At 40.4% G+C, this 22,762-nt stretch overlaps 1 protein-coding gene across 1 annotated transcript in view; it reads left to right on the forward strand.

The window, feature by feature from the left end:
• Positions 1 to 5,219: 5,219 nt before the first annotated feature.
• Positions 5,220 to 22,762, forward strand: part of LOC130030991 (cytochrome P450 2J2-like) — a 35,925-nt gene continuing 18,382 nt past the window's right edge. The window contains exons 1-5 of the mRNA XM_056122209.1: positions 5,220 to 5,282; positions 5,605 to 5,997; positions 16,180 to 16,342; positions 20,400 to 20,549; positions 21,357 to 21,517. Of these exons, the coding sequence (XP_055978184.1) occupies positions 5,220 to 5,282; positions 5,605 to 5,997; positions 16,180 to 16,342; positions 20,400 to 20,549; positions 21,357 to 21,517 (930 nt within the window). The remainder of the gene's footprint in view (positions 5,283 to 5,604; positions 5,998 to 16,179; positions 16,343 to 20,399; positions 20,550 to 21,356; positions 21,518 to 22,762) is intronic.

Below are 22,762 nucleotides of genomic sequence, written 5' to 3' on the forward strand. Positions count from 1 at the left end.
GATATCAGCAAAAATAGGCCCTCCTGTTGTTCGTCGATTTGCTCGAGCGGGTCCAGTAACGTCTCCATTGGAGACTTTGTTGTTACTGTGTCTGGCATATCGAATACGTCATGGGGAGCTTGCCAGGCTCTGCCGTGTGGGCGAGATACTCTCGGTAGCTTGCTGGGCTCTCCGAGAGGGGCGGAGGAATCGAACTGTTGAAGTGGACCAAAAATAAGCAAAAGAGAAGTAAATAGAAAACAATAATGAATAGATATTAATCAAAATGTACAAATAATCAAAATGTACAAATAATCACTTAAATGTCAATGATCTAAATTCACTAATTAATAGAAGCTACCCACATGATAATTATATAAGACCCCTGATGTGAAGAAAGGTATCACATTAAAACTCAAATAAATCTTTGGATTCTGACTTTGGATTTCAACTGAGATTGCCAGAGTTGTGAAAGGGAAACCAAACTATAGGGGAAGATTAGAGCGATGTGGTAGATACAAATAGGTGTAATATACTCCTAAATAAGTGTAATATACTCCTAAAACACATACAATTTGTAAATGAAAATTACCTTAATTTAAAATAATGTAATGCTAAGAAGGAAAAAATTACCAATGCTATGCAGTTTTTTTTCCCTTCTGTTTCCTTCCAGGAGTGTTGTGTTTCAGGTGTAATGTTTGTCATAATCCATTTTGAGTTGGTGATTATATATTATGTAAGAAAAGATCTAATTTCAGTATTTTGCATGTGTATATTCAGTTTTCCTGAAACATTTGTTGAAGAGACTATCACTTCTCATTAAGTGTAATACTCACCCTTTAGTTGATATCATTTGACATTATAGCTATGGATTTGTTTATAAGCTTATCTTTTGTTCTGATGGTATGTATGATTATGTTTGTAACAATGCCTGTTTTAATTACTGGAACTTTAAAATACATTTTTGAGTCTGGGATTAAGGTTCTTGCCTTACAACTGGCCTTTCCAGGTTTGATCCCTGGCACCACTGTGGTCTCCCAGGTACTGCCAGGAACAGTCACCAAGCACAGCAGTAAACCCCAAGCATTTCCAAGTATGTCCCACAAACAAAAAATGTATTTACAATATTAAGTATGAGCCATCTGACTTTTCTTATCTTTCTCAAATCTCAACTCTTTTTCTATCCATTAATCTGAACGGGGTATTATCATTTTGGAAACTTCTTTTAGTTACTGAATTTAAATCATTGACATTTTGGTGACAATTGGTACATTTCAATAAAATCTATGTTCATTGCTATCTTTTATTTGCTACTCTTGATTTTTGAATATTGAGATTGTGTCCTGCAAATTTTCTGAAGTAACTCATTAGTTATAAAATTTTTTGTGGTGTGTATTTGTGTGTGTGTGTGTGTGTGTGTGTGTGTGTGTGTGTAGCCTTTATGATATATTCATAAAAGATGTCACCTTCTAATAGAAGTAATTTTAGTTCCACAACCAAAAGACAACATGCATTGAAACAACTATACAGGAAGACCTTTATATGCCCTGAAAACCGCTAAATATTTTTGAAAAAAAAAATTAAAAGACCTGCCACCAGCAGGTCAATCTGTACCTGTGAGGAGAGTGCATCAGTAGCCTGGTGGTTCCTTCAGACTTCTATATACCACCAAATTGTTGCTGTGCCTTTGGTCAGACCCCAACAACTTGGGGAATAGTTTACCAAAAAAGTAAATGGCCAAAAGTTAAGTTATTGGGAGACACACCCACAAACCACCTCCGGCTCAGCTATATAATTCGAGACAAGGCCTCTCTGGTTCCTGATCAAACTGCTTAATGGCCATGATCCAAGAGACTCAGAAACAAATCTTGAAACCCAGCAGCTTTTGGCAGAAATGCATCTGGTCCCCGCAGTAGGTTACAGGTGCCGGGTCACCCCAGATGGGAATAGGTTTCGTGCCTTGGCCTGTTTCCCCTGGTGGTTCAGTGGCCGCCATCCTCCAGAGGCCATTGGACAGTCAGGGTTGGGACCGCAGTGAGGAGATGGAGACAAGTGGGGCCTCACAGGATGGGGATGGAGCTACCCCTTTCCTCCCCGCCCCAACGAGTCGCCACCCCCGAATGGCCTCTTTGGTTCCTGATCAAGCTGCTTAACGGCCATGATCCCAGAGACTCAGAAACAAAGCTCAGAACCCAGCAGGTTTTGGCAGAAATCCCCCCAAATTTAATTGTTAAAATTTCAGAATTCCAAAATCACACAGCCACTACTGCAGCTGCGCGACATCATGTCATTCATAAGCAGCAATAGAAAATAAATTGTCTACGGTTGCCTTTTCGGCAGATCTGAGTGTTGAGGTAAAATCCCAAATAAATAATGGCAAGTCTGGTGTCTAAATACTGAATGTAATCAAAGTAGAGAGAGAGTGATGTGGAAATCATCTGCCCCACAGGTGGGGGAGGGTGTGGAGTGGGGGGGTATACTGGGGTTTTTGGTGGTGGAGAGTGGGCAATAGTGAAGGAACGGGTGTTTCATCATTGTATGGCTGAGACTTGAACCCGAAAGCTTTGTAACTGCTCCCACGGTGATTCAATAAATAAATAAATTTATAAAAAATAGAAAAAAAAGTAAGGTGGAGTTCATGACCAATTCAATCAGCCTAATCAATGGATGAATAAATAGAAATACTCCTACATTAAAAAAATTACTAAGAAACAAATAAATAGAAAGATATAGCTCATTTGTGTATTAGAAGACTATTAAAATGCCCATTGTATTTTAAATGTTTTAGTACAATCACTGTCAAAATACTAATGGTATCTATTTTACAGAAATATAAAATATTATACCAAGATTCATATGGTTCCACAAAATGTCACAAATAGCTAAAAAGACTTGAGAAAGAAAACTAAAGCAAGATGCCTCAAACTTCATATGTAAAATGCGTTCTATGTGAAGGCTTTTGCCTTATAAGTAGCCTTTCCAGGTTTGATCCCAGGCACAGGGCCTAACCTAAAGCAATGAATCTCCTGATCACTACTTAGGAATGTCCACCCACCCTCAAGAATAAGAGAATAAAATATTTGTCTTAATTTTATTTTTTTCTTTTCTAACATTATTCTCTTCTTTATTTGGATATGAATTTGTTTGTTTGTTTGTTTTTGTTTTGGGGCCACACCTGGCATTGCTCAGGGGTTACTCCTGGTTCTGCACTCATGAATTACCCTGGTGTTGCTCAGTGGACCATATGGGGTACTGGGGATTGAACCGGGGTTGACTGCATGCAAGGTAAGAGCCCTACCCACTGAACTATTGCTCCAGTCTTATAATATTTTTTGCTAGGGTCTATGTGCTGGCAACATATTTCTTCAGTTGTTGTTAACAAAATCTTTACTTCTTGATTTTGTTTTACTTTTATGCCTAGTAATATAGGATTTGATTTTACAAAATCATGTTGGCAAAAGTTAAAAAAAATATAGAAGCATTTTGAAGTTTGCGATATAAAAACAAACTAGTCAAAGTCAGACGCCAAACTTCCAGACCTGATTTATTTTTTTATCTCCTAAGCAGTGCTGAGGAGATCATGTCCTATGATTATGCCACCTTTACAGAGTCTTAGTGCCAGCCCAGCTACAAGAAGCAGTGCTTCAGAGCTGGAGCAATAGCATATCAGGTAGGACTCTTGCTTTGCATGTGGGTGACCCGGGTTCAATCCTCAACACCCTATTGTCCCCCCCCCCGGTCTACCTTGAGTGGTCCCTGAATATAGAGCCATGAGTAAGCCTTGAGTATCTCCAGGTGTGGCCCCAGAAAACCAATCAAAATTTGCAGTGCTTTTCTACCTCATCTGCAGGGGCCCTCAGGGTCACCCAAGAGGTGTTAGGGCTTATTTATGCTCTATACTCAGGGATCACTCCTGGCAGTGTTGCGGGAGCATTTGCATGGGGTGCTGGCTATAAAGGCTATGTCAGCTCTACCCACCGTTCTATCTCTCCAGAGCTACTGTCGCTTCTCTACATAGACATGTATTAATACATAGACATGGATTAATTTATGTTGAAAAATCACTTGAAAATACTTGTAGTCATAGTAATTGATTTGTCGATGGATAATCAGTTTATTTAGGTTTTTTTTTCTTTTTGGGTCACACCCAGCGATGCTCAGGGATTACTCCTGGCTCTGCACTCAGGAATTACTCCTGGCGGTGCTTGGGGGACCATATGGGATGCTGGGAATTGAACCCAGGTCGGCTGCATGCAAGACAAACACCCTACCCACTGTACTGTCACTCCAGACCCTCATCAGTTTATTTAGAAATGCGTGTGGATAAAAACAAAATAAGAAGAAAACTAGTTTCTCATTGAGCAATTAGTATTACTTTTAGTTGCTCTGGATTTTCCTCATGTGTGTGATTTAATAGATCAAGGTTTATTTGCTTCTCAAGCTTTCTCTCTCTCTCTCTCTCTCTCTATCTCTTTCTTGTTCTATCTTTTTCTTTCTTCTTTTCTATTCTCAGAATAATTCAGTAATTTGGGGCAATATATTAGTACTCTACAGAGAATGTAAGGGGGAATTCTTCAAAGAGATACTGAACATCAATGCCAGGATTCTACTTATTGTCTTAAATTCATCTTATTTATCTTTGAATTGCTCAATTTCCTTTCGAACAAAAATCCAAACCATTAACTCTGTATAAAGTATATCTACAATATGTACTGTAACACTGTAGCATTGTCCTTCCATTGTTCACCGATTTTCTGGAGCGGGCACCAGTAATGTCTCCATTATGAGACTTGTTGCTACTGTTTTTGGCATATGGAATATATACACAACTCCAAAAAATGCTGTCTGTAAACTGCATTACATTTTAAAATATGAGAGTCCAAATGCCCGTGCTGATTTGCATTTTCACTTAGTGGGGAAAGAACTTCAATGCTGATGGCGATTTTCATTTGTCTAGAAGATTTAAGATTTTAAAGTGTGTGTGTGTGTGTGTGTGTGTGTGTGTGTGTGTGTGTGTGTGTGTGTTTCCTTAACTATGCTGCGTTTTCTGTTTTTCACCTCTATAGTGAGATAGAGGTGGACCCACACAGGATATGGGTGGGGATGGGTGAAACCTAGGGGAAGTGTGGAACTGGTGGGAGTTTGGGACCTCAGAGTTTATAAGGAAGAACCTCTGTAAACTGACAAGAGCCGGGATCTAGTGTTAATTAAGCCCTTCTTAGGACCAGGAGCTTGATGTAATGCTTACCATCTCCGAAGCATTACTGAGCTGCTTGCACATCACCGATTCATTTATCCACCAGGTATCTGGTCCTTCACGTCGTGGTCTCGCTTTCCTTGCAGGACGGGACAAAGAAGGGCATCAAGTCACCTGATCAGAATAAAGCAGCGGCTGTCAGGAGGCTAGCGCGCTCCTGTAATCTAAAAGCCCCAGAACTGTCAGTCAGCTGAAACCGGGACTCCAAAAATCCACCCCGCTTTCAGAGTCACTTGCCCGGACCTGGGTAGGTTCCCACTGAATCCCTGAGGCAGTGGTGGTGGTGGGGTTGGGGGAGGGGGCGCTGCGGGTGGGCGCTGTGGGGGGCGCAGAGGAAAAACTGAGTGAGTTTCTCTGGTCTGGGACAGAGCAGCCAGGCTAAGCTCTGCCACCCGGATCATCTGGGTGCGTGTATCAGGACCCAGCGCAGACGGGGAGGGAGCGCCCAGAGCAAACCGAGAGAGGCGGGACAGGGAGGGGCAGCCCGGGATTGCGGCGACCGCAGTGACTACTCAGACCTCAGACAGAGAGCAGAGCCACTTGTCCCAGCCGCGCTCCAGACCATGGGTTTCCTGGAGACCGCGCTCTGGACAGTGCTCCATGCGCGCACTCTCCTGCTGGGCGCTGTCGCCTTCCTGTTCTTCGCTCATTTCTTCAGAAAGCGGCGCCCCAAGAACTGCCCCCCGGGGCCCCCGGGCTTGCCCTTCCTGGGAAACTTATTCCAGATGGACTTTAAGCAGCCGCACTTGCAGATTCAGCAGGTAGGAGCAGCAGGTACCGGTGGAGTCCTGACCTTGCCCTGCAGGGCCAGGCTATTCCCTGGACCCAGAGCAGGAGGATGGAGCAGGTGCTAAAGTCGTTGACCTGGAGACCCAGGGGGAGCTTATCCCCCCGGGCAGGGCCCTCTGCTCTTTGGAAGTTTGAAAGAATTCTAAGTGATTACTGTACTCAACTAAGAGCTAATTAATGCGCTAGATAGATCCCATTCATGCTGCTCAAACGTTCTTTGCTTTTAAGTTTTATTGAGTGGTTTAACTTGTGTTTGGGCATTCACCCGCGTTTTTGGTGTTTATTTCACTCACGGAACTTGAATTACGGAACTTGAATTAGGCTCGTCTTTGGCAAATGTAATTTTGGGGGGTCATTATTTCTTCAACTATTTTTCCAACTCCTAAATGTTCTGGCGATTCCTTTGCACAATGATATTACAAAGGTTAGGTCTTTGATTTCTTTAGCATTGGCCCTGGAGCTCTGTCACATTGATTTTTTTCAATGTATTTTCTCTTTTATGTAGGTTAGATGCTTTCTATTGGCCTGTTTTCGTTGTCATTAATTTTTCTGTCACTACTGTTCTAATATTATGCTGCTATTGGGCTTTTATTTAGGATGTTCTTATCTAAATTTTTCTTTAGGTTCTTCTGTACACGTCTTTGCTCAAATTCCTGTTTTTTAAAAATAAGAATGTTGCATTCCTCAAAAATATATTTAAATATCTGCTTTAGCATATTTACCCTATAATTCTAACATCTGCATCGTCTTAGTGTTGATGACAACTTACTCAAGTTGAAATTGTCTTTGTTCTTTGTGTGGCAAGTCATTTTGAATATAGAGTGGATATACCATGTATTATGTTATCTGACACTATAGGAACCTTTCATTGTAGGAGAGAGTCAATCAGCATATTCAGGATGTTCACTTTCAAAGAACATGTTACAATGATCAGCAGCAGAAATTAAGTCTCCCTTAGGGATTCCTCTTCCTCTTTTATGAAGGCTGGAACTCATGAAAATGGGAGCAAAATTCAGGAACCCCCACTTCATAGTGTAACCTCTTCCTTACTGTAAGGAAGATAGGAGATGCACCCTTACCCGTATTTGTTTCACAGAAAGGGTTCCACTCATCCTTACTTCTTCTGCTTTTGTTTTTGGGCCACACCACGTAGGGCTACACCTGCCTCTGTTCAAGAGTCACTTCTGTGGGGGGATGGGGGTGGGAGGGATATTATCCATGGTGGTGAAAAACGGGCACTGGTGGAGGGATGGGTATCTGATCATTGTATAATTGAAACCCAAGCACAAAAAAAATTGTAAATCTACAACTGTAAAATAAATAAATAAATAAATAAAAGTAAAAAAAAAAAAAAAAAAGAAGGTCAGAAATGGTCATGAACAAAAAGTGCCTGGCCTTTGATAACTAATAAACTTCAAAATAGAGGGTAAAAAAAAAAAGAGTCACTTCTGGCAGTGCTATGATGACCACATGCTTGACTATGGTTCAAACAAGGGTCTTTTACATGTCAAGGCAATGCTATAACCCTTGTATTCTGTCTGTAGCCCCATCCTTATTTCAATAAGAAAAAGGTAGAAATAGTAATTATTCCTCCCTCAGTTTCTCTCTCTCCCTCCCCCCACTCTCTCTCCCCCCCTTTGTTTTTTTTATGGGTCACACTTGGAAATGATCAGGTGTTACCCTTGGCTCTGCACTCAGAAATTACTCATGATGGTGCTCACGTATCATATGGGATGCTAGGGATTGAGCCCAGGTTAGCTAAGTGCAAGGCAAGCGCCCTATCCTCTGTATTATCTCTCCAGCCCCTCTAGAGGGTCTTTTGACAAAGTTCAGGGGTAGTTGCTGCTATTCAGCTCTCAGTCTCAGGAAGGAGAGATATCAGGCTGCTGTTGCAGAGCTCTGGAGTGACAAGCTTCCACCCAGAGAAGCCACTGCTGCCACCCGCAGGAGACTGGGGTAACTCACAGCTTTCTTCGTAGTGTTTGCGTCCAGAGTATGGTTAAACAGTTTCTAGCTTCAGTCTTATTACTTCATCTTTTCCTCCTTATTTTCTAGGGGATAGAATATATTTAGTGGTTTTACTTTTTTCTACATTCATTAATGTCAGGGTTAGAAGGAGGAATAAAATGGTGTGACTTGAATCAATTTTTTTCTGGAATAGGAAATTAGATATGGACCCTTGTTTTACCACCAAGATAGAAATGACTACACATAAAGTAGGCCAGTTATGAAACCAGGCCTAAAATTTAGCATCGAACTCACAATTTTACATCAGAGATGTCCTTTTCTTCTTTATAGAGCAGACCTTTTAGTTTTTTAATGCTGCTGCAATTGTCATTGTTGTGGGGTCACATCCAGCAGTGCCCAGGAACCACTTGGTATTCAAGAGCAAAATAGTGCCAGGACTTGAACCCAGGGTCTCACTCAAGTGATGGGCATGTCTTCCACCACTTCAACCACATCCTGGCCCCTCATGTTTTGTATTGTGAAATAAATATATTAAATGGTGTAAGCTAGCTTTGATTAAATTTGCATTTGAAACATTTGTGAATATTCAATACCAGCTATTGTCTGGGTCTTAAATCTGAATTTACAAGTGCATTTCCATTAATTCTTTATGGTAGGAACACAAGGCAGGCATTACCTGGGGGCCTTTCCATTTTACCACAAGAACAAATGTGATTTTCCCAAGCTAGTCACATTAGATAATAGCAAAATAAAACCTTGAATCTAGAATTATGTCACTCAGATATCTCTTCTCCTCCCTTCTGCTTGTCTTTCCTTTATCCTGTAATAGGAGTATAATTACTTTATTCATGGCACTGCTTCTTCCACAGGTGTGGATATAGTATTTGTCGCAGGACAGGTACAGCACAAGAACTTGGGTGATAAATTGTGTAAACTCTTATTAAAAATAAGATCTCAGAAAATGAGTAACCAAATTAGATATCAGGAAATGAGTGAATGGGAAGCTCTGGGGATAACTTCTTGTGGAATACAGGAATAAATTGGACTGAGCTGGAAAGGACTGTTAGGCAAGTAGTTTAAGGGGAATAAAGTTTCAAATGGAACAAGATGTCATAAGCTAAACCATGAGAGCAAAGAAAAAATAAGCTTATTTTGTGCCATAATGGAAAGTTATTTTATGGTTTTCATTTTCTACTCTCTTCTATAACTGTTTGAATTATTGGAGAATAATTATTTTAAATAAGAGAAAATCTTATTGGACTAAAGTAGGGGAGTGGTAGACAAGACATATTAGGGTAATAGTTAAGATCCATATCAAAGCGACTTCTAAAAGAGACCTTAAAACACAGAGATGTTAAAAAAGATTGAAACATATTTATCACACAAATAAATCCACATGCACACAGATCATTTAGCCTAGAGAGACTGCTTATACCACATGCCCTTGACCTCCCTATCAAAGTGTCATGGTTTTTAATGAAACATTCACTCCAATCAGAAGAGATATCTCACTGTTCCTAACTACCCTTCTAGTCCTACATTTGAAAAAATCTTACCCGATATGCTGCATGTCTTTTTGCTGCTTTTCAGAGCTTTATTTGAGATCTGCCTCAAATACTATCTCTTCTTGGATGTTTTCTTCAGTATCTAGGATGGAAATTCAAGTCTTAATCCCTTCATATCCTTCCCTGCCAGCATTATAGCACATGTCATCTTCTCTACATTAGTTCTATATGTAGTCAGCCACTTACAAGACACTTTGTCTATAAGAAACCACACACACACACACATTGATCTTGGTATTGCCCTGTGTCCGCTGATGCTTGAAATATCATTATAGTCTACAATCTTAAACTTGAATTTGATTCCCATAAACTTGTCCCATAAACTTGTTCCATAAACTTGTTCCATAAACTTGTCCCATAAACTTAGGGGCTGGAGCGATAGCACAGCGGGTAGGGCGTTCGCCTTACACGCGGCCAACATGGCCGACCCGAGTTCGATTCCTCCGCCCCTCTCGGAGAGCCCGGCAAGCTACCGAGAGTATTCGATATGCCAGACACAGTAACAACAAAGTCTCCAATGGAGACGTTACTGGGCCCGCTCGAGCAAATCGACGATCAACGGGAGGGCCTTTACCTTTTACCTTTTAAACTTGTCAGAAAACTAAAAGACCCCCAAGAACCATTATATTACGAATCCTCATCAGGAGTTTATGAGCCTCAGGTTGCAATGATACTGGTAAATTCGCCTCAACTACATCCTTGTATGACTGTATTTCTGTCTATATGGTTTCATTGAAGAGCACATTCTGAATAGATACTAGATTTTCAAAGGCTTCTAAGACTGATAAAGGGTATGAGTCAATTTTTAAAAATATATTCCTTATTTCCTTAGGGGGTTTTGTTTATTTTATTTTATAGAAATTTGTTTACTATGTGGTTGGTGATATAGTACAGCAGAAAAGGTGCTTTTTGTACACTGCTGACCTGAGTTCAATCTTCAGCACTTCATATTGTCGCCTGAACTTACCAAGGCTAATCCCTGAGTATAGAGTCAGTGTAAGCCTTAAGCACTGCCAGGTGTGATCCAAAAAACAAAGCAACTTAGTTTTTTAATTTGTTTATGTGCCACACCAACAGTACTCAGAGCTACTCCTGAGTCACTCATTTAGGAGTTTGGGGGAGCATTGGGTGCTAGTGATGAATCTTGGACTCTATCACACAAAAAATGCACACTAGCCCTTGAGGTTCTCTGCAACCATTTAAAAATAGGAAAGTTTTAAACTATAACATGAATACTTATTCATTGAGACATTTTAAAATGTAATTTTATGAAAAAGAGAATTTTACTATATTTACTCCTTTACTCCCAACTAAACTTACACGCACACACACCCACACAGAGACAAATACACACACTCAGTAACATCTTTCTTGGACTTTGGTATATTTCTTTCCAAGTTAGTTTGGATTAAAATGAAATCACATCCATTTGTAACTTTTTATTAGCACTTGTACATTTCAATGAGCATAAAGTTGAACTCCCTAATAGAAAAAAATGTTCCAGAAATAAAACCAAGCAATTAAAAAATACAACATGAGGGCTGGAGAGATAACACAGCGGGTAGGGCTTTTGCCTTGCATGCGGCCGACCCAGGTTCAATTCCCAGCATCCCATATGGTCTCCTGAGCACCTCCAGGAGTATTTCCTGAGCGCAGAGCCAGGAGTAACCCCTGTGCATTGCCAGCTGTGACCCAAAAAGCAAAAAAAAGCAAAACAAAATACAACAAATGTATTTGATGAAGGCATTAAAATTGTAAAACGCATATGTGTTAATTTTTCTATTAGAATGAGTACACACGCTCATGTACATTCTCTTTTTCCTCCTCCCCCACACTCTATTTCCTATTCTGATGGGAGTGCAAATGAACCTATTAATGGATAATAATCATTATTGCTACACACCTCCTCTTTCTCTCTTTTGTTTTGTTGGCTTTTGAGTTGAGAAAATTAGATAAAGGGGAAGTGATTTTAACTCTACATCTATGGTAACCATGGTTTAATCTCCTGTCTCACTAGTTCTAATTATTTTATTCTGAATATTTATTTTGCTCCACTTTTTTGTTTAAACAACCATCTTTATCTTCACCAGTGTACAGTTTTTTTATTAGTGAGACAGCATGAGGTACAGTTGTAGACTTACAAATTTTGTGCTTGGGTTTCAATTATACAATGATCAAATACCCATCCCTCCACCAGTGCCCATTTCCCACCACCACAGATCCCAGTATCCCTCCCAACCCCCATCCCCCCCATCCCACCCTGCCTCTGTGGCAGGGCATTCCCCTCTGTTCTCTCTCTCCTTTTGAGTGTTGTGGTTTGCAAAAGCGGCATTGAGTGACAATCATGTTTGGTCTATAGTCTACTTTCAGCATGCTTCTCCCATCCTGGGAGGATCCTCCCAACACCCTTTATTTGGTGCTCCCTTCTCTAGCTGAGCTCCCTTTTCCCCTAGAATGTGTGGCTGGCCTCCAAGCCATGGAGCAAAATTCCTGCTACTAATCTCGGCCACTCTTGGGTGTTAGTCTCCTATTTTGTTACTTTATGTTCCCCAGATGAATGCAATCTTTCTATGTCTATCCCTTTCTTTCTGACTCATTTCGCTTAACATGATACTTTCCATGTAGTACATTTCCCACCACCAATGTCCCCAGTTTCACTTCCAACCCCCACCCCCCTCAATCTCCACCGTCTGCCTCTATATCTATGGCAGGGACCTCTCTCTCTCTCTCTCTCTCTCTCTCTCTCTCTCTCTCTCTCTTTCTCTCTCTCTCTCTCCCCTCTCTCTGTCTCTCTCTTTCTCTCATAAAATTTACTCCATTTTGTGGTTTAAATACTTAATTCAACACTTGGAATTGTAGTCTTTGGATTACATTTCCATTCTCTTATTTTTTTTATGTATCTTATAAATTCTATATCAATCCTGTTTCTATTTCATCTCTGATTCTAAGTCTGATTTAGACCATTGATCCAACTGAATTTAACTTCCTTTGTTCCCTTGCTTGTTTCTTTTGAAGAACTAATGGTTGTGTTTTTCCAGTCTAGCCTACAATAAAAAGTCTTCTCAGATGCCCTGAGTCTTAGATTCACAGATATGTAAATTAATTGGCAAAATGACTCACATTGTGCCCCAGTGATTTGTTATGCAGCATCAAAAGTTCAATAATGCATTCAAAAATAAAATTTAAAATTTACGTGGCTTGTATGGACCCATTTCTGTTAGTTTTTAAAAATAAAAAAAGCATGCGTTTTAAAGCCAGGTCAGCTTTGATAAAATCTTTTCTCAGACCTTCCTATAAGCAAGACATACTAGAGACAGTTTGGTGGGAGACTTTGGGCCAAAGAGTTTTAGTCTTGGGGCTGGAGTGATAGCACAGCCGGTAGGGTGTTTGCCTTGCATGTGGCCAACCCAGGTTCGATTCCCAGCATCCCATATAGTCCCCTGAGCACCACCAGGAATAATTTTTGAGTGCATTGGCCAGGAGTAACCCCTGTGCATTGCCATGTGTGACCCAAAAAGCAAAACAAAACAAAAAAAGAGTTTTAGTCTTGATTTGTAGTGTGGAAGCATAGGGTGGTGGGTGAAAAAGAACTGGTTATACTTGCTGTCACTGTCACTGTCACTGTCCTCCCGTTGTGCATCGATTTGCTCAAGCGGGCCCAGTAAACGTCTCCAATGTGACAATTGTTACTGTGTTTGACATATCGAACACGTCATGTGTAGCTTGCCAGGCTTTGTTGTGTGGGCGAGATACTCTTGGTAGCTTGCCAGACTCTCCGAGAGAGGCGGAGGAATCGAACTCTGGTTACCTGCAGTGCTATCACTCCAGCCCCAAAGCCTAGATACCAGAAAGAATGAAATCACGTTTGCTGACCTTGTAAGAGCTTGCTGCCAGCAGGCAGATTGCTGGACAATCACTCGTCTGCAATTCCTGCTCTAGGGGGAAAAGTCTTTCACTTCACAGCTGAGAGAAAAAATAAGACTGACTGCCCAAGCACCTTTGATTGAAAAAAAGAAAACAGTTACTCTTAGGTCAAACTAAATTATAAGTAATCCACGTTAAATCCTTGAAAACTCAGAGTGTAGAGAAAAAAAGAGTATGTAGATGCTGGAACTACACTTATACTTACTATGATGGGGGAAATTATGTTCTGGTGCTAAAACTGACAAGGGAGAGAGAAATGGTTGGGTTTGGAGCAGAGAGAGCAGAGATACCATACCAGAGGGGGTGAAGCCCATTGATTTATAATCACTGTCTATAGATAGACAGAACCCACCATCTACTGGGAGTCAGGAAAAATTTTGATCAGTACATAGTCACTCTCAGTCAAACACCGTACACTTATTTGCACATTTAGCCATAAGAATGACAAAGCCCAAACACTTTTCTTTCTATTTTTCTTATCCTACTCTCCTCTACTCTCATTCTCATTTAGTTTGCTCAAGTACCAGGAATTTTACTCCATGGCTTGGAGCCCAACCACACATGCTAGGGGAAAAGGGAGCTCAGATAGAGAAGGGAACACCAAATAAAGGGTGTTGGGAGGATCCTCCCAGGATGGGAGAAGCATGCTGAAAGTAGACTATAGACTAAACATGATTGTCACCCATTGCCTCTTTTGCAAACCACAACACCCAATAAGAGAGAGAGAGAGAACAGAGGGGAATGCCCTGCCACAGAGGCAGGGTGGGATGGGGGGGGTGGGGGTGGGAGGGATACCGGGATCCGTGGTGGTGGGAAATGGGCACTGGTGGAGGGATGGGTATTTGATCATTGTATAATTGAAATCCAAGCACAAAAATTTGTAAGTCTACAACTGTACCTCATGATGTCTCACTATTAAAAATTTTTAAAAAAACAAACTTGGAGCCCTTTCACATGTGTGACTTTGTCCTCAAACATTGCATTAAGATCTCTTCCATCCCTTTAAAGCATTGCCACCTTGGCTACTTTTCTTTGCTCGAGCGGGCCCAGTAACGTCTCCATTGGAGACTTTGTTGTTACTGTGTCTGGCATATCGAATACTCTCGGTAGCTTGCCGGGCTCTCCGAGAGGGGCGGAGGAATCGAACTCGGGTCGGCCATGTTGGCCGCTTGTAAGGCGAACGCCCTACCCGCTGTGCTATCGCTCCAGCCCTTTTCTTTAACTACCCTTTTCTTTAACTTTTCTTTAACTACCCTTTTCTTTAACTACCCTATCGCTCCAGCCCTTTTCTTTAACTACCCTTTTCTTTAACTACCCTTTTCTTTAACTACCCTTTTCTTTAACTACCACATTTTAACTTTGCAAGAAAAACAAGGAAAGCATTGATACTCCAGGGTGGTTGTGTGATTAAATGAGATATAAGGTAGAAGGTGTTCAACATTATACTACAGTAAATGACCTTCTTGGGGCCACTGAGTAAATGATGGTTGGAGGGATCACTCAGGATGGAAGATGTGTGCTGAAAGTAGACTAAGGACCAAACATGATGGCCTCTCCGTATCTGTATTGCAAACCATAAAGCTCAAAAGTAGAGAGAGAGTAAGAAGGAAGGTACCTGCTAGAGAGGCAGGGGGTGAGATGGGGTTGGAGTGGTGGGAGGAGAACTGGGAACATCGGTGATGGAAAATGCGCATTGGTGGACAGATGGGTACTCGATCATTGTAGTACTGAAACTCAATCATGAAAGTTTGTAACTGCATCTCACAATGATTCAATAAAAAAAGGGGGGGGGGGAAGAAAACAAAGAAAGTAAATGACTTTCTGTGACCAAGAGCACCTTCTTCCTGCATGGTCTGCTGTTTGCTCTTATTCTCTTTGCTGCAATGACCGCAGGACCATCTATCTCCCTTTGCTCACAGGGCCTGTTCATTCCTCAAACTTCCCTGGATGCAGGCCAGGCACTGGAAAACAAAGTGCCTTTCACTTTCTGCTCTCATTCTTCTTCACAGCCCCCTTTCAGAGAGAAAATTTTTCGCCCTTTTAGGGCTGGGAACCCAAGGTTCAAAAAGAATAAAACTCAAAAATTTGTCACCGCGCCACCAATGAGTGAGCCAGGAAGCCAAGAGTCACACATACTAATTCTTTTCTCCATTGCTTATCCCCACGCTATAATAAGTTCTTTATTATCTAGCACAAGTGAAACCTGCAGGAGCTTCTCTTCTGATTAAACATAGATGATTTACTGAGAAGTCCCTGTTTGCTACATCAGGCTTATATGAAACTTAGCTCAGCTTTCCTCGGCAAAAACATACACTGAATTCTTTTCCTTCACCTACTAGGGTTTAGAGACCCTGTTTATTTGTCATGGTTATAGCTTCACATGTCATTCTAGGGACCCAGGGCAGATGCTACCTCAATTCTTATAAGTTAAACTTATAAAGAATTTTTTGTTAGTGTGTACTTCTGCTTTAACTTTTTTAAAAAAAATTGTAAGATATATTCATGTCCTGTGAAAGAAGAAATCTGGGTTCAGATGCAAAAAGAAGAAAAGAAAATGGGACGAAACTGTGTCATCAAGCCAGGGTGTACCTGCACACTGACACACACAACTCCCCTCCAAACAGTTCCTTTCGACCCAACTACACACATGTTGATATGTGTGTATTCAACTGTGACTGCTACTTCACTGTTTTTCAGTTTGTGAAGAAATATGGGAATGTTATGAGCATGGAGTTTGGTGACATATACTCAGTCCTTATAACTGGACTTCCCTTGATCAAAGAGGCCCTTGTTCACCAGGACCAGCAGTTCATAAACCGCCCTGTGACCCCTATCCGTGAGCATGTTTTTAAGACAAAGGGTAAGTGTTTGAATTAATGAAAAATGTGTTTATTTGGTATTTTAGTGGTCTGCTAATGGTGGTACTGCAGATACAGTTGTCCTAAAATCCCAGAAATAAAGTTTGTTATAAATTCATACCATTAAAAGAATCTGTTTCTTTTTGGGTGGTGAGGTCACATCCAGCTGGGTCCAGGGCCTACTCCTAAATCCTTATGCATGAATCACTCCTGCTGGGGTTCAGGGAATCATATGGGATTCTGGGATAAAATCTGGGTTGACTGCATGCAAGGCAAGTGTCCTATACACTATACTGCCTCACCCCTGTTAAAAGAATCCGGATGCCTACATGTCCCCAAAGAAACCTATTCTCAGGTGATTTGCTGGAAATTATTAGTCTAGTCTCAGAGACTTAAGGTTGAGAATTTGGAAAAAGAACTGTGTCTCCTATCTGAACTCATTCTGGATATTTTCATAGACGCCTAATTACCTCAGAGGAAGATTGAGGTTTCAGGTTTTCTACCTAAATTCTCTTCCCCCCAAAAATGGATATATATTTCCTTCTGTTTCTTGCACAAACTTTCTGCCTGTCTGCAATATTGTTTCCAATGTCTACCTCCTAATACTTAATCATTAAGACTGTGCTTCCCAAGAAATCTTGAGCCTTCCAGTCTAGATTAAAGCAGTTTGACATGAATCCTTGAAACTATTATTAAATAAAAACCTAAATGAAAATCTCAAACCTATTACTCTACCATTTGAAATATTTTATACACTCTGTTTATCTGCCCTTTAAAGCACAGTATAAGGATAATTGATATAATGGCAAGAGTAACAGGTAAGTAAGTATATGTTCTTACATCCCTTATATTCTCTTCAGAGATAGTATCAATTAGTTCAAATAATTCATACCATTGGTGTTATGAAGATAAATTCAAGGTACATTTTCTCCTCTTACACTTTATGTAAACACTATTGTTTACAAAGTTGTTCATAATGATTTGTTACAAACATTCAATATTCCAACACAAATCCCACCACCATTACACCTCCCCTCCAACATTGTTTCAGTTTTCCAACCATTCTTTAAGCCCGCCCCCATAAAAGGTGTTCAATAAATTATTTTATATTGCATGTTATAAATAATAACTAACACAGTGATCAACAAATGTTTCCTTAGAAGAAAGTTAGTGAAGATTTTATATCTCATCATGGAGTCCTTGTATGTTTTGTGTATGTATTATTAATTGTGTGTATGATCACTAAGATGTTGTTACAGGTTAGACCTTCTGTATTTATATTTTGTTAATCAATATTGGTTGCCTTCTACATTACACCCATCCAATCAGATTTGTTGCTACTGGTTTATCAATGTTGTAGAGTGTGAGAGGTCACATGACTGCGAATGCAGTAGACCATTCCAGGAAGTCTAAATTTTTTCACCAGGTGATACAGCTGGAGTTAAATTTTTAACTGGCTGGCAGCTTTGGGGCATGTGGGTGACTGCCAAGGTTTCTGGAACTATAGGGAGGTGGGGTAGATAGCCTATTCCCAACTCTGTGAAAACCTGGAGATTTCAGTCACAAAGACTGCATGCCTGAGTTTTACAGCAGATTAACTTTTTTTATGGGTGAGGCTCATCCTGAGCAGTGGATTATGGCTAGAAGCATGGTATCAGTTGTGAAGTGTGGAGGTTTTGAGCTGCTGGGATTCTGTTTTGGGCAGGCATTGTGCTGACCCATCCCCACCTTGGGTGACCTAGACGACTCAGCCTTGCACAAGGTCTCGAAGACTCTCTGTGATTGGTTGACCTTGTTTGAGATTTATGAGTCAACCTACATTTATTTTAAGTGTTTAATATTATCCTAGAATTCAGAAAAGCCTAGCCAATATAAATATTAGTACATTTTATAAAATGAAGAAACAACAATATGAGGGAAAGGGGGAGGGTAGGGGAGGGGTGAGGAGAGAAGAGGAGGGGAAGGAGGGGAGGGGGAGGAGGGGAGGGGAGAGGAGAGGAAAGGAAAGCAGGGGAGAGGAGAGGGGAGGAGGGGGGAGGGGAGGGGATGTGTAAAGGGGAGGGGAGGAGAGAAAAATGGCATGTCCCGAAAATGACATGTCCCTGAAGTGAGAAGTAGGCAATAAACTAAATAAAATAAATAAACTAAAGAAATGGAAAGGTGGCTAATGTAAAAAGCTCAACGATCAATTAGAGATAATTCAGAGTGGAGATTTCTACCAAACATGGCCCAGACTAGTCCATGAAAGTACTAATTAAAGATGTGATTTTTTATATATTCCTAGCAGTTAAACTCTTGAATGAATTTAAGCATACAGAATTATCACACTTATACACTTTTTGGTTTAGTATGTTTCACTTTTTGCAGGTAAATCACTTTATTTAGTGAGCGTGGAGAGGGAGAGAAGGAGAGTACACATTCAAGGAAGATTCTGGAATCCTCCAGAAGGGAGACAGTGAGGCCATCTTCTTAGGTAAAAGAAAGCAATTTCACATCCCTATTTGAGATACAGGCAACCCCAGAATGAGGCTGAGACTAGCACAGCAGGTAGGGCATTTGCCTTGCATGCAACCTACCTAGCTGACCCAGGTTTGATTCCTCCGCCCCTCTCGAAGAGCCTGGCAAGCTACCAAGAGTATTTCACCCACACGGCAAAGCCTGGCAAGCTACCCGTGACATATTCGATATGTCAACACACAGTAACAAGCATCACAATGGAGACGTTACTGGGCCCACTCGAGCAAATTGATGAACAATGGGAAGACAGTGACATCTATGCTTCAATATATACAATGAAGAGTAGTATTTCAGATTCAAGAAGGGGGTAGCTTCAATTAGGAACCTGTCAAGGAATGATAATGCAAACAGTTAAATCAGGATAGTGATAGCAGAGTATGAGCTTAAGATGTTTAGGAAGTAAATGCAATAAGACTTAATAACCTCAGTAGAAGTAGAATGAGGTGTTGAACGTATGTATTATTATCAAATTATTATGTGATGGAAATAAGGAATGTTTGGAGAAGGACAAGGTACTTGGTTTCAATTAGTCAGAGAATCAAGCTCACAGCTTGGTATGTGTCTGGAACCCAGGGACAAAAGTAGATTATCACTATTACATATATAGCGATATGTACATGTATATATGCATATATATATAATTTAATGTTTTGGGAACTGCATGTAGAGTGAGAAAAATGACTATAAAGCTTATCTTGGAGTACTCCATTGTTTCAAAATTTGATAGAAGATGAAGAAGAAAAAGATATGGGACCTAACCTACAGTCAGAGAATTAAGAAATAAATCAGAAGAGTGTGGTTCCTAGAACTCCATGGAAAGAGGGTGTTTTTTTATTTTTTTTAAAGAAAGACTATCACATAGACTCTCACAAAAATAGTTGAAATATTTAGTAAGATGAAGATGAAAATTGATAAAGTTTCATTGAGATAGTAGTAGTCAAAGTCAGACTTCTGAAGAAGTTGGAAAATTTTGGAAGTAATTAAATTCAAAGTATGGACTTACCAGTGATACGAAATAAATCATGGTTTGTTTGACACACCAAGACAGGTTTTTTCCCTTTATCTTTATTACTTCTACAGAGATTACTTACTCTCCCTTGATTTCTTGGGTCTCTCCTTCAACATTTAAGAACAAGCTTATGAAAGATTCTCACCTATAGATACTTGCCTCCTTATGAGTATGAATTTTATCAATCTAGGGGTACTTCATGGTCTGCAGCAAAGCATAAATAATTAAATACACTTTGTGACTAATAACAAAACATGAATTTTGTAATTAAACAAGCAAAATGTTTGTGGGAGGGTGGGAATAATTGAACCAACAAATGAAAACTAAGTGGGATAGTTCATAAAAATAATGGTTATAAGTGTAAGTAATCAGTAAATATTAGTCGTTATATCTGTAGCTTGGGATTACTTCTCTGAATTGTTTTTAAGTGTCTCAATGTCTTTCACCTTCCATTAATCTGATACACATTCACAAATTATTTCACTTCCCAATATCCACAAAATTATACATAATTTTGGCTTTCTTTTTCCCAGGATTGATCATGTCCAATGGCCAGACATGGAAGGAGCAAAGAAGGTTTACCCTGACAACGTTAAGGAACTTTGGTTTAGGAAAGAAGAGCTTAGAGGAACGTATTCAGGAGGAGGCACGCTACTTTGTCCAGTTTATAAAGGAAGAAAACGGTGAGTATTTCATAAATTCAGGAGGTGGTGCTCATTGAGTTTCTAAAAGGTGCATATAAACTACCTAAGATTATCCTGTGCCCAGTTCTGTGTAGCTACCAGCAAACAACAGTAACTCTAACCATAACCTCATCCTTATAAGGAGCTCTAAAATTAAGCACAGGAGGAGATGAATTAACTACATTATTGGTTGAAACTAACTTTTGTTCTCAGACATTGACTGAGTGTTTGTTATACAACAGACCCTGGATAGTATGTGTTAGCCAGAGCCTCCTGAACGATTCCTTACTCAGTATAAGACACATAAACTCTTCTTAAAAAATAAAGGGGCTAGGGCTGAAGTGATAGCACATCAGGTAGGGCGTTTTCCTTGCACGCAGCTGACCCGAGTTGGATTCCCAGCATCCCATATGGTCCCCTGAGCTACCACCAGGAGTAATTCCTGAATGCAGAGGCAGGAGTAACCCCTGTGCATCACCAGGTGTGACCCAAAAAGAAAAAAAAAAAAGAAAAGAAAAGAAAGGTGCTGGAGCGATAGCACAGGGTTAGGGCATTTACCTTGTATGCAACCAACCCCAGGTTCAATTCCTCCGTCCCTCTCGGAGAGCCCAGCAAGCTACTGAGAGTATCACGCCCCCACGGCAAAGCCTGGCAAGCTCCCCGTGGTGTATTCGATATGCCAAAAACAGTAACAACAAGTCTCACAATGGAGACATTACTGGTGCTCACTCAAGCAAATCGATAAACAATGGGAAGACAGTGCTACAGTGCAGAAAATAAAGAAATCACCATTTCTTTCACCTTTAGGACAACCTTTTGACCCTCACTTCAAGATCAACAATGCAGTTTCCAATATTATTTGTTCAGTCATCTTTGGCGAGCGCTTTGAGTACCAGGATGAAAAATTTCAGGAGCTGTTGAAGCTGCTGGATGATGCCATATGTCTGGAAACTTCTGCCTGGTGCCAGGTAAAGTCATCTCTCTCTCCATACCTTGGTGAAGGATATTGGGGCTGATTGATGTCTGATGCAAATGGGGTTTTCCTGTTTGAGCCAGGTGGGGAGATATGTTGAGCCACAACCAGCAGTTTTCAGGATTTACTCTTTGGTCTGTGGATAGAGATCAACGTGCAGTGCTAAGAGTACTAAATACAGTACTGGGGATTGAACTATGGTTGGAAACTTGCAAGGCAAAAATGCTTTACCCCTTTACTGGGCTGGAGCAATAGCACAGCGGGTAGGGGGTTTGCCTTGCTCCAGGCCAACCAGAGTTCGATTTCTCTGCCCCTCTCCAAGATCCTGGCAAGCTACCGAGAGTATCTCGCCCGCATGGCAAAGCCTGACAAGCTACTCGTGACGTATTCAATATTCGATATGCCAAAAACAGTAACAATTGTCACAATGGAGATGTTACTGGGCCCGCTTGAGCAAATCGATGAACAACGGGAGGACAGTGACAGTGACCCCTTTACTAACTCTACAGCCCCAGCTCTTTCATCAAATTTTTAAAGAGAAATCCTGTTTTGTTGTTGTTGAGTTGTTCTTTTTTGGTATTTGTGCTACATCTGAGAGTGCTTCGGAGCTACTCTCTGTGTGTGGACAGTGAGATTATGTATGAGAGCAAGTTCTGAGCACAGGCTTCCTGCATGTAAAGCATGCAGCACAGTAGCCGTTTGAGCTATACTCGCAGCCGCTTAAGGGCAAACCTTTTAAAATAGACTTCAACACAAACCCATTTGAAATCTTCTGACTTTAGTATTCTGGTAATGATATCAGGAATCTATTATATATAAAGCACATTTTTGTTACTTATATAAAGCACAAACCTTTACATGACATGTAGCTATGTATTTATGTAGTTTGATTTAAAAATTATAATATTTCCTTGTCTTTGAGTCCATTGTCTCATATCTCTTCCTTCCCAAATTTATACAGCTCCATACTTCCTTACAGATTCTCTTCTATGACTTGTTTTTTGTGTGGAAGATTGTTTGGGAATATTTATTTACTATTTGCTCTTTAAAATATACCACACACACACAGGCACACGAATTTTATGAGTCCTGCTCCATTACAGTAATCTGTACCAATTTTTTGTCTTGTCTTTACGAGTAGACATGGGTGTTGTTTCTAGTTTGTGGATGTTAAGCATAAATTTCATATTAAAATTTTTGTATAATCATTCATGAGAACACATTCACTCATTTCTCTTTC

The sequence above is a fragment of the Sorex fumeus genome, unplaced genomic scaffold, assembly GCF_029834395.1.
Source record: "Sorex fumeus unplaced genomic scaffold, SorFum_2.1 ptg000045l, whole genome shotgun sequence".
Classification (NCBI taxonomy): domain Eukaryota; kingdom Metazoa; phylum Chordata; class Mammalia; order Eulipotyphla; family Soricidae; genus Sorex; species Sorex fumeus.